This window comes from Sapajus apella, unplaced genomic scaffold (assembly GCF_009761245.1).
Source record: "Sapajus apella isolate SASKATOON/1434 unplaced genomic scaffold, GSC_monkey_1.0 scaffold56, whole genome shotgun sequence".
Taxonomy (NCBI): Eukaryota; Metazoa; Chordata; class Mammalia; order Primates; family Cebidae; genus Sapajus; species Sapajus apella.
This window is the reverse complement of record NW_022436996.1, coordinates 593937-608962: the sequence shown is the minus strand read 5'-3', so window position 1 is coordinate 608962 and position 15026 is coordinate 593937. Positions and strand designations below refer to the sequence as shown.

At 44.0% G+C, this 15026-nt stretch overlaps 1 protein-coding gene and 1 long non-coding RNA gene across 6 annotated transcripts in view; both read right to left on the bottom strand.

Moving 5' to 3' along the window:
- Positions 1–163, bottom strand: part of LOC116527768 — a 1797-nt gene extending 1634 nt beyond the window's left edge. The window contains exon 1 of the long non-coding RNA XR_004258724.1: positions 10–163. This is a non-coding gene — a long non-coding RNA (uncharacterized LOC116527768). The remainder of the gene's footprint in view (positions 1–9) is intronic.
- Positions 1–15026, bottom strand: part of NCAPG2 (non-SMC condensin II complex subunit G2) — an 86447-nt gene that overhangs the window by 28513 nt on the left and 42908 nt on the right. For all 5 annotated transcript variants that reach the window (XM_032244871.1, XM_032244870.1, XM_032244874.1 and 2 more), the window contains 10 exons: positions 12015–12237; positions 11645–11784; positions 9334–9507; positions 5845–5915; positions 4717–4870; positions 4423–4596; positions 3523–3639; positions 3302–3442; positions 2452–2551; positions 171–358 (listed from right to left, as the gene is read on the bottom strand). In XM_032244871.1, the coding sequence (XP_032100762.1) occupies positions 171–358; positions 2452–2551; positions 3302–3442; positions 3523–3639; positions 4423–4596; positions 4717–4870; positions 5845–5915; positions 9334–9507; positions 11645–11784; positions 12015–12237 (1482 nt within the window). The remainder of the gene's footprint in view (positions 1–170; positions 359–2451; positions 2552–3301; positions 3443–3522; positions 3640–4422; positions 4597–4716; positions 4871–5844; positions 5916–9333; positions 9508–11644; positions 11785–12014; positions 12238–15026) is intronic.

The window sequence follows — 15026 nt, the reverse complement described above, 5'->3', positions numbered from 1 at the left end:
TCAGTGCACCTCCCCACGGGGGACTCCCACACCGGGCTCCATCTCTCTCAGCGTACCTCACCACCAGGGACTGCCTACCTAACAGCACAGCCAGGACTCATGCATCTGCATGGGTGTACCCAGCCCTGAAAAGCCCATCTAGCAAACCCGTCCTGGGGAGACCTGAGTACCCGCAGGCCTTCTTCCGGTTGCTTCTTGAAGCTCCGTGCGATACATTCCAACATTTTCTGAAATACTTTCTGGACTGTGTCCAACAGCACTGCTACTTCTTCATCTGAATCTGTTTTCTGAATCAAGGAATTTCCAGTTATCTCTTTCAGAATGTCAAGAAGTAACGAAACGTAAAAAAATCCTTTCACTGGAAAGAAAATTGGAATACATCAGTTTGCCAATCACACAAGTTTGTTGAAATCATTACACATTTCTCACTTAACACATGTATATGATGGCAACATATAAGGAATTATTATTCTTTGGTATTTGGTGAGCCAATACCAAAAGCCAGGTTGATCAGGTTAACCTAAATTCTAACCAAAGTAAATAAATAAATAAATGCGATATTTGTTCAATTTAAGTATAAAACTGTTACCTTCAGTAACAGTAATAGTGTATAGGACTCAGTCACTAAACTAAAAACTGTGTTCATTGCACGTGTGAATATACAGAAGTTCGGCAGTGTGGCTCCTTCAATACTTCAATTAGAGAACAGTGCTGCCAGCTCTCTTCCATTTTTAGAGAACAGATATACCTATATAATGAAACGGCTACACTGGAAATCTAGAATTCTAGTTACAATTAGCTCCTCCGAAAAGTAAATTTTATAAGTAATAAAGGTAGATTTGGTCCTTATGGAAAACTAATTCCTAAATAATAAGTGAAGTTTAAAAAATAAATAATTTTGACTGTTTCAATCATCAAGCTTAAGTATAAAATGCTGATTTCACAATAGAAGTGAATTATAAAGATTAAACAGGCTAGTGGCTCATGCCTGTAATCCCAGCACTTTGAAAGGCCAAGGCGGGCTGATCACTTGAGGTCAGGAGTTAAGAAAGCTAAAGCAAATAATATTGGTCTATTTAATATTTAAACTTAAATTTTAGATCTGTTAAACAAATGACAGACAATTTTGCTTATAATTAAAGATTAACTAAGACACTGCCCAGTATCCTGGCTCCAGTGTTGTACTAGCAGCTACTTCAGTTGCAATGTCATGAAGAGAAATACACTGGGGGTGACCACACACACAGACCCCTCTGGAGTCTGCCATGAAGATATTTAAGGCTATGTGAAAGAGACTACAGATGGATCCACTAGAAACTGGACTACAAACTTATCTAATTTTTAAAACTTCATGTTGAATTTACTAAATGTTATCATTTTCAATCTCTTCTAGCAAATAACTAGACTTAAAGAAATGTCAACATCAGGCCAGGCGCGGTGGCTCATGCCTGTAATCCCAGCACTTTGGGAGGCCGAGGTGGGCAGATCATGAGGTCAGGAGTTCAAGACCAGCCTGGCCAATATGGTGAAACCATGTTTCTACCAAAAATACAAAATTTAGCCGGGCGTGGTGGTGGGTGCCTGTAATCCCAGCTACTCGGGAGGCTGAAGCAGGAGAATTGCTTGAACCTGGGAGGCGGAGGTTGCAGTGAGCCAAGATGGTGCCACTGACTCCAGCTTGGGTGACAGAGCGAGACCTCATCTCAAAAAAAAAAAAAAGAAAGAAAAAGAAAAGAAATGTCAACATCAAATGTTGAAGCTTTTACAGATACTGATTTAAAAACCAACCAGAAACAAGTTTACGCAGCAGTCGGCTACACCACAGAAGCAGTGGGGTGGGAGGCTGGCCATTAGGGGTTAGGGAATATGGGCTAGGAGCGAGGGGCCCAGCTCAGCAGCACTCTTCTTTACCAGACTGTGATCAGAAGGCCAAGGAGATATGGAATGCCCCAGGTGCACTCCCCCTGGGTTGGCCCCACACCCTTTCCCATCATCATCTGATGGGACTCCAAGGCTGTCCTCTCACTCACTGTTGCCATGGGTTACCCTACACTAACCCTTTCCTTCGGTCTTTGTGGGGTATCACCTGACAATTTCTGACTCACACCCCCACCCACAGGAGCAGGTGCCCAGAGCAGAGCCAAAAGGTGATGGTTTCCCACACAGATGCCAGGAAATGGCCACTGGCCCAACCTACAGGGAAAGTCAGCCTGGCAATGCAGCTGACCACAAGGAGAACCCTGTCACAAACTCTGGATATAATCGTGTCTGACACAGAAACACCTTTGAATTTCCTGGCTGCATCACCCAACAAACCCTTGTTTTGGTATATACTAGGTTGCATTATAATCAGTCACTTAAAAGTGAAAGTTCTGAGTTACACAGTAAAGGAGGGAGGGAGGGAAGGACTGGCTCTGAGTATTCATTGCCCTAAAACACCCCTTATTGTACCTGTTTGCAGGATCCCGAGGCTCCGCTGTAAAAGTTGCATCTGAAACTGATGGTCACCAAGGCCTACCATAACAACATCTTTACACACAGTCAGGTAGGTCTGTAAGAAACAGACACAACTTAGCAACAAAAGCTATTTATTCTATTTTATTATTATTATTTTTTTGAGACAGAGTCTCGCTCTGTCACCCAGGCTGGAGTGCAGTGGCACCATCTTGGCTCACTGCAACCTTCACCTCCCAGGTTCAAGCGATTCTCCTGCCTGAGCCTCCTGAGTAGCTGAGATTATAGGTGCATGCCACCACACCCGGCTAATTTCTGTATTTTTAGTAGAGGTGGGGTTTCACCGTGTTAGCCAGGATGATCTCGATCTCCTGACCTTGTGATCCATCCACCTCGAGCCTCCCAAGGTGCTGGGATGACAGGCGTGAGCCACCACGCCCAGCCCCAAAAGTCATTTAAAAAAAGGAATAAATCCAGCCTCACAAAGTTTCTCCTAGCCACGTGCTAGTTATCTTATAGAGCAGATTTTACAAAGATGTTTTATAAAGGAATTTTCATAAAGATACATTAATTCTTATTGTTTTCATAGGAAATCCAGAGACATATTTTATGTAATTCCACAACCAGAACCGAACATCTGTTATATGTAATATGTACAATTACACTAAAATTATGCAGTTTATGCTTTGCGAAAAGATAAACTCTAGAGAGTTAGATACATGTCACTGTATGTTTTTAAGAAGAGTAACATTAATGTCTAAAATTACCACTCTAAAGTAGAAAATGAAATCCTGAAACAAAACAAACTTGGTAAAGAGAATTGTTTCTGTGTCTTAAAACCTCTAACCTGAATAATTTGCTGATAAATGACTCTATGACGCTTCAGATAGTCTTCTTCTTGATCTTGAATAAAAGATAAAATTTTGCTTTCTAACCAAAAGCCAGTGTCTTCCAAAATGGACAAATACAGTTTTCCCTCTGAGCAGAACTGTCCAAAAACAAGAAGATAAATCAGTAACAAAAAGAGCGTTGTGCATCATCCTAACAAAGGGCCAGGAACAGGCGCACCTTGTGCTGAAGATGGATGCTCAGGCGACAGTGGAGACCAAAGGCTCGCAGAGCAGCCGCTTCACTGAAGCCACGAGGCTTCCCACCTGGTAGCTGCAGAAGTGACTCCAGATCCGCCTGTAATGGAAAAAACCCAAGGACCACATGTTGACTGACAAGGCACCACCACACCCTGTATGTCAAGAACAATGGGAAGGCAGGCTGGAACCACTCTGGGGAAGCCCAGTCTCTGCTGACTCTGCACCTGGACGTGAGCTGCTGGGTGGCATGGGAAAATGTACAGCCAGGTAAGCAGGCTCATGTCACCATCCACAGCCCCTGCCCTGCACGCAGCACCATCTGTCCCCTCCATGCCTCATAACCAGGCCCCATCCTCCCCATCTGCCTGGCTCTGCTCTGCTGACACTTTGCTTCTGGTACAGCCACACTTGAGGGCAGCATAACAGGGTGTTCAGAGGTCTGGCACCTGGAGGACAGCAAGAGATGACAGCCTCTGTGGGACAGCTGGGAGCACACTGGATTCCCAAGAAATGCTCTCCAAACATTACCAGAAAAAACTGCCAAGGACTGCAGAGAATGAGTGTTCATGTGAAAGGATGTGTGACACGTCTCCTACAAAGGACATGTTCTGAGAAACTCGGGCCATCCTCCCAAGTCCTAGCACCCTAGCAGGTGCAACAGAAATGCAAGAGTTCTGGACAATTATCAACTGGGACTTGACTCCCAACCTTGTCCCGGCCAGGCTCCGTGCCTTGTACCAACTCAATGAGGTGACATGATCACTCTCAAGTGTGTTCCAGCCAGAACGCTTGTATAGCACTGTAAATATGATAGCTTCACATCTTGATTTACCACCCCCCGCTATCGTAGGAAACCACTCAACTGTCAGGGCACAGTTACCTTTGATGTTTCAAGGGCTTTCAAAAGATGGTTAAGTTTCTTCCGAGGAGCAGACAGCAGGCACTCGCGATTCTTTGGATGAGTCAGCAGATACTCAATGTAGACCAATGCCAATTCAGGTTTGACAGGGCGTGTGTCATGGATCTGGACCCTACGTTTAGAAGCTGTGTTGCTCTTAAAGAAGAAAGAGAGAGAAATTGATAATGAAAAGACATGTCCCTAGAAAAGCATATAATTTCTAATACACAGTTATCCTCACTCACCCAATTTTAGAGAAACATGATGTGAACCTACCTTGGCTTGGGCATGCTCTGTGGGCAGCCAGTTGTCAACAAGCTCCAGAATGTGGCCCACTTGCCCCCAGGAGCAGAGGCAATCCAACAAAGTGCAGTAGCTCTTGTCCACAGCGCCCTCCTCCTGGCTTCTCAGAGTGGCAACCACACCACAGCTGAAAATGTCAGATGGAAAATCAGATCAAGTATTTCAAGAGAAACTCCCCCACTTTCTCAAAAGATAAAGAAAATCAAGAAGCTAAAACTTGAGGGCGCATAATCCCTTGTTATTATATTAGCAATTCCATGCTCTCCAATGCAGGAATAAATACAGCTTCCCACAATGGCTGCACAGCTGCATCCCACCACAAGACCTGGGACCAGCTCTGGAGGCTGAAGGAGCAGGGCCTACAGCCACACAAAGCCCTCATCTTTCTGTTTCTGTGCCATCTGTCAGATTCTAGAGCAAGAGTTCCTACCCTTGAAGAACGATTTTTGTTTAACATCAAAGTATTTTTTCTTCCATAAATATGAATAAAAATAATTTTTACTGAGATAATCACCAACACTGTAGAGCTCTAATAAAAAATATTATGTGAGATACAAAAAGCTAAGCCACAAATGTAATTAAAATCTTTCTAGTATCACATTTTAAAACACAAAGAGAAACAGGTAAAACTAATTTCAATAACATAATCTTATTTAATCAAATCTATCCAAAATATCATTTTAACATGTAATCAATATTTCACATTCTTCTTTTTGCATGAAGGCTGACTCCATGTGTATTTTGTACTCAGAGCACAACTCAGCTCAGATAGCCACAGCCCAGGTGCTCAGAGCCACATGTGACCAACGGTGGCCTTGTGCTCCAGAACCTGCCACACCAAGTGCTAAGAATAACCCCAGATTTAAGTGGAGTCACAGTTTCAGTTCCATGCAGTCTCTTCTTTTATCATGTACCAACTTAGGGCCCATTAAAAATCACATCCTGATATTCTCCCTACCATAGGGAGAGGGAAGGGCAGAAGGAAGAAGCCACAGTAAGCTGAAAGCTAAATGCTATGGTCTGCTGACATGAATTAATAATTCAATACAACAATGGACAGGATTCCTGCTTTACTACTGTACTGAAAAAGAGAGCAAATACCTGAATGGAGGGACAGCAGAAGCCGGCATAAAGGACATTAGCATGAATAAAGGGATCTTGCAGCGATCATCCTAAGAGCATAAAAAGAAAAACAAAACAGAGTTTGTAAACACTATAAATTCTGAAAGTCTCTCAACATAAATTACTAATAACTTACTATCAAAATTGCTCAAGAAGAATCATGGTAGTCCTTTCCATGTTCAAAGGAAACACTTAAACCAGCCTCATGTTTGAGAGGCAAAGAAAATTACTTGATAAGTGTTACGGAAATTCTACATAACATTTTACTATTTTGCAAATATTTATTAAGCACCTGCTGTATACCCAGTACCAATCTAGACCCTGGGAATATGCCAGTAAGCAGAATAAACAAAATCATACGCTGTCATGAGTTAAATCTACTTTAAAAAACAACACTGATAAAAGGAAAAAAAATTAACTCTATACACTTGGTATCCTGAACATAAATCTCAAGAGAAAGAAACTATTCAGAGAAAATGTTATAAAACAAAATCAGAATTCTTTAGGAAGACAATATAGTTCAATGGAAAATGCAGCAGGGCGTGGTGGCTCATGCTTGTAATCCCAACCCTTTGGGAGGCTAACGTAGGATGACAGCATGAGGCCAAGAGTTAGAGGCTACAGTAAGCATTCACTCCAGCCTGGGCAACAGGGCAAATTACATCTAACAACAACAACAAAAAAATACAGGGCCAGGCACACTGGCTCACACCTGTAATCCCAACACTGAGGGAGGCTGAGGCAGGAGGATCACCTGAGGTTAGAAGTTCAGGACCAGTCTGGCCAACATTGGTGGCTCATGCCTATAATCCAGCTACTTTATGAGGCTGAGGCAGGAGAATCGCCTGAGCCAGGAGGCAGAGGTTGCAGTGAGCCAAGACTGTGCCACTGCACTCCAGCCTGGGTGATAAGAGCAAGACTCCGTCTCAAAAAAAAAAAAAAAACAAAATGTAAGCTTTGAGGCTACTGAGCCAAATCTAGACCCAGTCAGATTCTACAGTCCAACAGCCGACAGCACAGAGGAGAACAGTTAAGCTCTCAGAGTCAGTTTCTTCCTCTGCAAAACAAATCATGGGGCTGTTGGAGGAACTAAGTGAACTGCACCACACAGAACCCCTGTACAGTACCTACAGTGTCCTAACTGCTTAGTAAATTGCAGCTATATTATTATTATTATTATTAAAACAATAGGTAAATAGGGGTCCGTTCAGCCTTCATCAAGAACACTCAATAAGAGATATTCTTGGCTGGGAGAATGAGGACATGGTGGATCCTAAAAATAGGAATTTCCCTGAAAATATACATGAAACAGAAGCAGACCAAAATCAAAATTTGATTAGTAATTAATTTGCATTCACAGTGATCCCACCCTTACCCCCAACTAACAACAGGTGATAAAATATTTCCTTAATGTTACGAGTAGACTGATAATGATGGCCAATTCCATCTGTGTGGCTCAGCCATCATCTCTTTACTTAGAGAAGGAGGCAATGTTCCCTAGTGGTGGAGAGGCCTCTTACCAGACATACTCAGAATTAACTGAATCCAAGACACTCTGAGGGTTTCCAAGACCCCAAGGCCACAGCTGCCCTGCCTGCCAACCCACTTGGTGTCCTATATGGGCTTCTGTTCATATTCTGAAATAATGCTGGTTTCTCAGCCCTAGGTCATTATTTCAGCTTTCTTCCTTTTTTTCTTAAAGAGGCAGGGTCTCAGTCTGTTGCCAGGGCTGGAGTGAGTACAGTGGTATGATCACAGTTTACTGCAGTCTCAAACTGTGGGCTCAAGCAATCCTGCCTCAGCCTCCCACATAGCTGGGGCCACAGGTATATGCCACCAGGCCCAGCTAATTTTTAAAATTTTTTGTAGAGATGAGGTCTTGCTATGTTGCCCAGGCTGTTCTCTAAATCCCAGCCTGAAGCAATACTCCTGCTTTGGCCTCCCAAAGTGCTGGGATTACAGGCGTGAGCCACCATGCCCAGCTAATGAGCTTTTCCATTTACTGGTAAATTATGGTTTGGCTGTGTCCCCACCCAAATCTCATCTTTAATTGTAGCTCCCATAATTCCCACATGTTACAGGAGGGACCCGGTGGTAGATAACTAAATCATGGGGGTGGTTTCTCCCATATTGTTCTTCTGGTAGTGAATAAGACTCACAAGATCTGATAGTTTTATCAGAGCCCTTTTTGCTTGGCTCTCATTTTTCTCTCTGCCTGCCACCATGTAAAACATGCCTTCTGCCTTCCAAAATGATTGTGAGGCCTCCCCAGCCATATGGAACTGTGAGTCCATTAAACCTCTTTTTCTTTAAAAATTACCCAGTCTGAGGCCGGGCGCGGTGGCTCAAGCCTGTAATCCCAGTACTTTGGGAGGCCGAGGCGGGTGGATCACGAGGTCAAGAGATCGAGACCATCCTGGTCAACATGGTGAAACCCCGTCTCTACTAAAAATACAAAAAATTAGCTGGGCATGGTGGTGCGTGCCTGTAATCCCAGCGACTCAGGAGGCTGAGGCAGGAGAATTGCCTGAACCCGGGAGGCGGAGGTTGCGGTGAGCCGACATCGCGCCATTGCACTCCAGCCTGGGTAACAAGAGCGATACTCCGTCTCAAAAAAAAAAAAAAAAAATTACCCAGTCTGAGGTATGTCTTTTATCAGCAGCATGAAAACAGACTAATACAACTTGACAACTGAGATGATTTGCTTTCATGGACAGGCCATGCTTTCACGTCAGAAAGCAGAATGAGGCTCAGAGTCTTGACAGGCATGCAAACAGGGTTAGAAAAGCTGGGTGTTCCAAAGTTCTGTCTCTACTAAAACATAAAAACTTAGCCAGGCCTGGCAGCGTGGGCCTGTAGTACCAGCTACTCGGGAGGCTGAGGCAGGAGAACTGCTTGAACCCAGAAGGTGGAGGTTGCAATGAGCTGAGATCGTGCCACTGCACTCCAGCCTGGGCAACAGAGCGAGACTCCATCTCAAAAAATAAATAAATAAATAATCTTTTTTTAAAAAAGAAACATACACAACTGTTTGCCCCAATAACACACACAACTTATATACTTCATGGACATATTTGCTTACTGGGTGCCTTCAGGTGCCTAAGTAAAACTGCCCACAAAACTTGGGTACTACCATCCCTTCATGTTCACAAAATTCTTTCTCGAACCCCTGCAAATCAAATTTGATTCTGAAATGCTGTTGCTGACCATTGGAGACAGAAGAATCAAGTTCTTACCGGAGACATTTCTCTGGGTGCTGAGGATATGTAAGCAGAAAGAGACATGAGGTCTCCACCCTCAAGAGGAGTGAGAGAAATTAACTATTGCAAGGTAAGCACTAGTCCAATCCTCTCATTTTACAGGTGAGAAAACAGATCCAGGGAGGTAAACATGTTTGAGAACTTTTGCTAAATTCTAAACAAACATAACCTTAATATACCTTGCTTACAAGTATAGTTCAAGACTTACCTTAAATACTTTTAGATACTCTGGAAGCACACAGGCAAACTTGTTAATGGTGTAAACTTTGGCCTCTTTATTGTTTTCCAAACTTCTGTGAATACTTTTCCAGAGGATCACAATGATTTCTAGTAAACCTGCCATGCATGCAACATCATTTACTGACAGTGTTTTGTCCAGAACCTAAAACAAAAATAATTTTATTGTGAAAGAATCTAATCACAACAACTATTAAAAGATAGCATCTAGGAACTACAGCTCTCAAGCAAAAATGTAAAGATTATCAGTCTTATTTTCATGTCTTTTATTCTCTACGTTAGAATCTCCTAGGGAGGTAAATTTATTTTTAAATGCTCACCCAGGTTATAAATTCCAAGCTAACCCTATATCCTTTAAAGAAACAGTTTATATGAAGAAAACCCTAAAAACAAAATCATATGAATTATTGTCTCCATATAGGAACATAACACCCCATTTAAAAACATGTCTTTTCTTTCGCTGTATCTTCTGCTTTATTGAAAGACATCACTTTTCACCAGAAATCTCCAGGCAGGGGAAAGGGAATGGTAAAGCCTACTTTCCTCCAAGGTGACTGCTACTGAAACTCAGCCGCCAAAACCCAGCCTATCAGGCCACAGCAAGGACACAGTCTGGTTGGCCAACTCCACCCTACAGGCAGGCAGAACACAGCCTGAGAGGCTGGAATAATGACTGACTATGATTGACCACCACTAGATAATGGGCTTTAGTTTGTTTTAAAATAAATAGACCTGGCCGGGCGCGGTGGCTCAAGCCTGTAATCCCAGCACTTTGGGAGGCCGAGGCAGGTGGATCACGAGGTCAAGAGATCAAGACCATCCTTGTCAACATGGTGAAACCCCGTCTCTACTAAAAAAATACAAAAAATGAGCTGGGCACGGTGGCACATGCCTGTAATCCCAGCTACTAAGGAGCCTGAGGCAGGAGAATTGCCTGAACCCAGGAGGCGGAGGTTGTGGTGAGCCGAGATCGCACCATTGCACTCCAGCCTGGGTAACAAGAGCGAAACTCTGTCTCAAAAATAAATAAATAAATAAATAAATAGACAGACCGACTTACATTTTCCCAAACATATGTCGGCAGCGTACCTGAATGTCCATTTGAAACCACAAACGCACTCTAACAAATTCCTCTTCTACCCAGAGCCAGCAGTCCCACACTGTCAACACTGCAAGCCACACACACAAGTGCATAGTGGCTGCATGCCAGTAAGCAGACATGCCCACTCATCAGCACAGACACATGGCCAGACCTGCCAACAATCCCTGCTGTGGAGGCCTGTTATACAACTAATGTATATTGAGGGAAAAGCCCTAAAGAGAAGAAACTCAAACTCTACCAAACCCAAGAGCAGAACCAGCTCTGAAGCTCTGAACACTGGCAGTGACGGTGCAGTGAGCCCAGGGAGGTGGCCCGTCCAATGGCCGTGAAGACGGAAGTGGCCCTCCCTCTCGCTGAACTCGTCTCTCTATTCCACATCAATTTCTCGTATGTTTTTGGTAAGTTCCTTCTGAACAATATCAACCCAGCAAAACTGACGGAGGGGCTGGGCTGGTGCCCCATCAGGGTGTGGCAGGAGATGGAGGAGAAGGCACCATGGGGCATAAGCAGAGACTGGGTGAGCCGTCTGCTGCCCTTTGCTAGGCAGGACACCACGGGGTCAGACCGAGAAGCACTTGGCTCAGGACAAGCCGTCAGGGGAGCATACCAGCACTGTGCCTCAGCACAGGGCAAACTGTGTTCTGTGATTTTCTTTTAAAGTCCAGTTTTTTAATATAGCTGACCCCAAAATCTTACTTTAGATGTCCAAAAGCACCAGAGTTTAGAAGCTTAAGATAATGCTTATAAGTAACAAGTGTGTCTAAGTCTTAAACATTATTTTCTTCTAATATAATTAATTGGTTACTTTGGATTCTGAAGAAATTGTCCCTTTAATAAATTATACTTTGAAAAATATGGGAGTACCTAGAATCCAATCCAGCCATACTACACCCAGGGTTGAACTGAAACACACAGAGACATTTAGGGCAAAGAAAATCTGGGACAAGATGTGATTGTTAAGAATTTTTCTTCTGTATTAAGTCCTACCTGAGCTCTAAAATGAACTACAAAGGATACATAGCAATTCTTTCAAAAACATTATTTATGACCTTCCAAAATAACTTGTTTAATTAACAATACTAAAGGAAAAAAGAAAAAACAGAAATATTCCTAACGTAACAGCCCACAGGAGTGGTGGCACTGATGCAGTGTTTGCCCGGCCTGGCCCTGCTCTACTCACGCTCAGGTTCTCCTTCTCCCTTCTGTCCTCTTCCTCTTCTTCCTCCTCCTCCTCCTCCTCCTCCTCCTCCTCCGCAGGCTCTCTCACTGCCCTCTGGATACAGGCATTTAAGCAATGGCGAATAACATGAATCAGCTTTGCTGAAATGTTTAACATAAACGAAAATTAATGGATGTGTTTCTTCTACAAAGGTAACTATCTGATAGTGAAATTATAATCCCAATTAGTTAAAAATACTATTTTAAGGGAAATCATTAAGAAATGCATTAAAGTATAAAGCCTACTAAAATGACAAATATTGAACTCTGTAAGTTGTATTATGCTTTTGGGGGAAAACATACAAGAACTGAGAAACAGCAGTGCTCCCTACCTATGTTGGTGCAGGCAGTCTGTTCGTGGGCATACTGATAAAACCTCCTGGCAGCGGCGTGGTTCATCTGCAGCAGGGTGACACAGCGCTCGCACCAGACCTCCTCTGGCTGATTCACAGGCAGGAAAGAATTAAAGATGAGGTTCACCAGGCGCCGAGACACGGGTCGAGAATCAGTTTCCAGACGAACCAGAATGTGCTCCATGGGGCATATTTTCCAAAACTGTGCAAAAAGCACATATGCCGAAGGAAATAATCAATTGTGCCTGTAACCTTAGAAACAGCTTAAGCAAAATTTCCAGAGCATAACAAAAAAAGGAACTAATTTTTTTATATTCAAGAAAATTCACTTCAAATGACTACACCAGAATCTGTGAGTTTTCTGTAGAGAAATTAGAATTAACAAATCTATGTTTTTAAAAGTACTATTATATAAAGTACCCAAGTATAAGGTTGCTGAGAGGGTTAATTAAAATTACTTAGCACCATGACTGACATACAGGAAACTCCAATGATAGCTATGATTGTCAATATTTTTTTTAATTTCTTTTTTTTTTTTTTTTTTTTTGAGACGCAGTTTCACTCATGTTACCCAGGCTGGAGTGCAATGGCGCGATCTCGGCTCACCGCAACCTCCGCCTCCCGGGTTCAGGCAATTCTCCTGCCTCAGCCTCCTGAGTAGCTGGGATTACAGGCACGCACCACCATGCCCAGCTCATTTTTTGTATTTTTAGTAGAGACGGGGTTTCACCATGTTGACCAGGATGGTCTCGATATCTTGACCTCGTGATCCACCCGTCTCGGCCTCCCAAAGTGCTGGGATTACAGGCTTGAGCCACCGCGCCCGGCCTAAATTTCTTAAAGTGCCTTAACTTTTGGCTCATTAATGTGAAAAGTAACTAAAAACATATGTAAAGTTTTTGTCATGGACACTCCATCTCCTATTTGAGAGGCAGGGGCATCACTCCTGAACCCCCGGGCTGCCTGTCCCATGCACAGTGGCTCCTTTTCTGAGATAAGCCTGCCCAGATCATCACGGACCCCCACAGCCTAGTCTCATCTCCCTCAACCCATCTCACATGCAGCCTCCAGACAACCTGCAAAAATCAGAACTGATCAGTGTCCCTCTTCTCAAAAGCATTCGAAGCACCTACAGAAAGCAAGCACCAATCTTCTGCACAAGAAATTCAAGACAAGAGAAAAATACAGAATGAGACAAAGCAAAATTGAAAGGCATTACGTCAAGCCCCGGCCTCAGGCTCCTTACCTGCATGGCGGGCGAAACCCTCAGCCTTGCATTTTTCTCATGGACCTTGCTCCAAGGACCAATCCCTAGTATTTTCTTTTTCTTTTTGAAACAGAGTCTCACTCTGTTGTCAGGCACCAGGCCGGAGTGCAGTGGTGCAATCGCGGCTCACTGCAACCTCCACTTCCCGGATTCAAGCAATTCTACTGCCTCAGCCTCCAAAGTAGCTAGGACCACAGGGGCGTGCCACCACACCCAGCTAATTTTTGTATTTTTTAGTAGAGACGGGGTTTCACCATGGTCTGAATCTCTTTACTTCGTGATCCACCCGCCTCGGCCTCCCAAAGTGCTGGGATTACAGGTTTGAGCCACCGCGCCAGGACCAATCCCTAGTATTTTCAATTGGATCTTTCTCATCAGCATTTAAGTATTTTCACATCATCCCAACTCTTAGAACAAAAATCCACACACAAAACTCAACCTGAGGTTCCCATCTCGTGGCTCCCACCTTCCCTTCCCGTTGTCAACCGACCTGCGTGCCTACGTGCCGCCTACACCTCCAGACCCCACCTCCTGCCCCATGGACACTGCAGTCCACTCTCACTGAAGCTGTTTGCCAAGGTCATGATCACATACTGCAAATTCAAATAGACATATGTACACCCTCAACTCAGACAAAATCTGCAGTATCCAACACTGTCATTACTGCCTCCTGAAGTGCCCCTGAGATAATTCCACTCAGGCACTTCTTGGTATTTCTGAAAAACTTACTATAGTAAATACGATAACCCCAAATCCCACACTGGGCATTTTACTCACATTCTAGCATTGGAATTGAGCATTACCCCAGTACTTCAAGCAGCCACAGAGCCAAGGTTTGCAGCTCTCAACCACAGCCACAGGGACAAGAATCTTCTGCCAAACCTGATTGAAGCCTTGGAAATTAAGGGACTGGACACCCATTATCTAAGGGTGAGAGGTTGTACTGTCAAGGTTTAAGAGAACAAGAAAGTGAAAAACACTAGGACTCACATTATGACCAGAGAACAACTCTGTCCACCTCCATCCTGGGCCTCTTCTGCCCATCCCAACACACAAAAGCCTCATGGCCACAGGCTCCAGCCCTAACAGGTGTTTACTTCTGAGAGTAAGACAATGAGCCCTGAACATGGCACCAGCAGGCCTGCAGGTGACAGTGCTGTTGGCAACCAACCTTTCTGGAAACGCCTGAGGATGTCAAGCATAGAACAAATGTCTGAGCCACTATTCACTCTATTTCTGCAACCACCCCCAGCATAGATATTAGTATCCCCACTTTGCAGGTAAGAAGCAGGGCTTAGAGTGATTAAGCAGAAGACCATAGCACTTTTATCTAGACTGCCATGCTGCCTTTCAGCATCATACAAATGCACAGATCAGAGCTGCACGGGTCACACACTACTGTAGAAGTAGAAGTGGACTCTGGCTTGACACAGTGGCTCCCACCTGTAGCTCCAGCAACTTAGGAGTCCAAGGCAGGAGGATTGATTGAGGCCAGGAGTTTGAGGCCAGCCTGGGCAACACAGTGAGACTCAAAAAAAAATTTAGAAGAGGACAATGGATTGAAGGGAGAGTGTTGACATCTCCTGGACCACTGGGCTCAGCTCAGCAGCCCAGGCCTACCACAGCTAACAAAGGAAACAAAGAGAAGGTGTAACTCTCATTCCTTCTAGAGCTGCATGTACGAGACCCTTCACTGGGCCAACACGCCAGTTACTGAGGTGTGC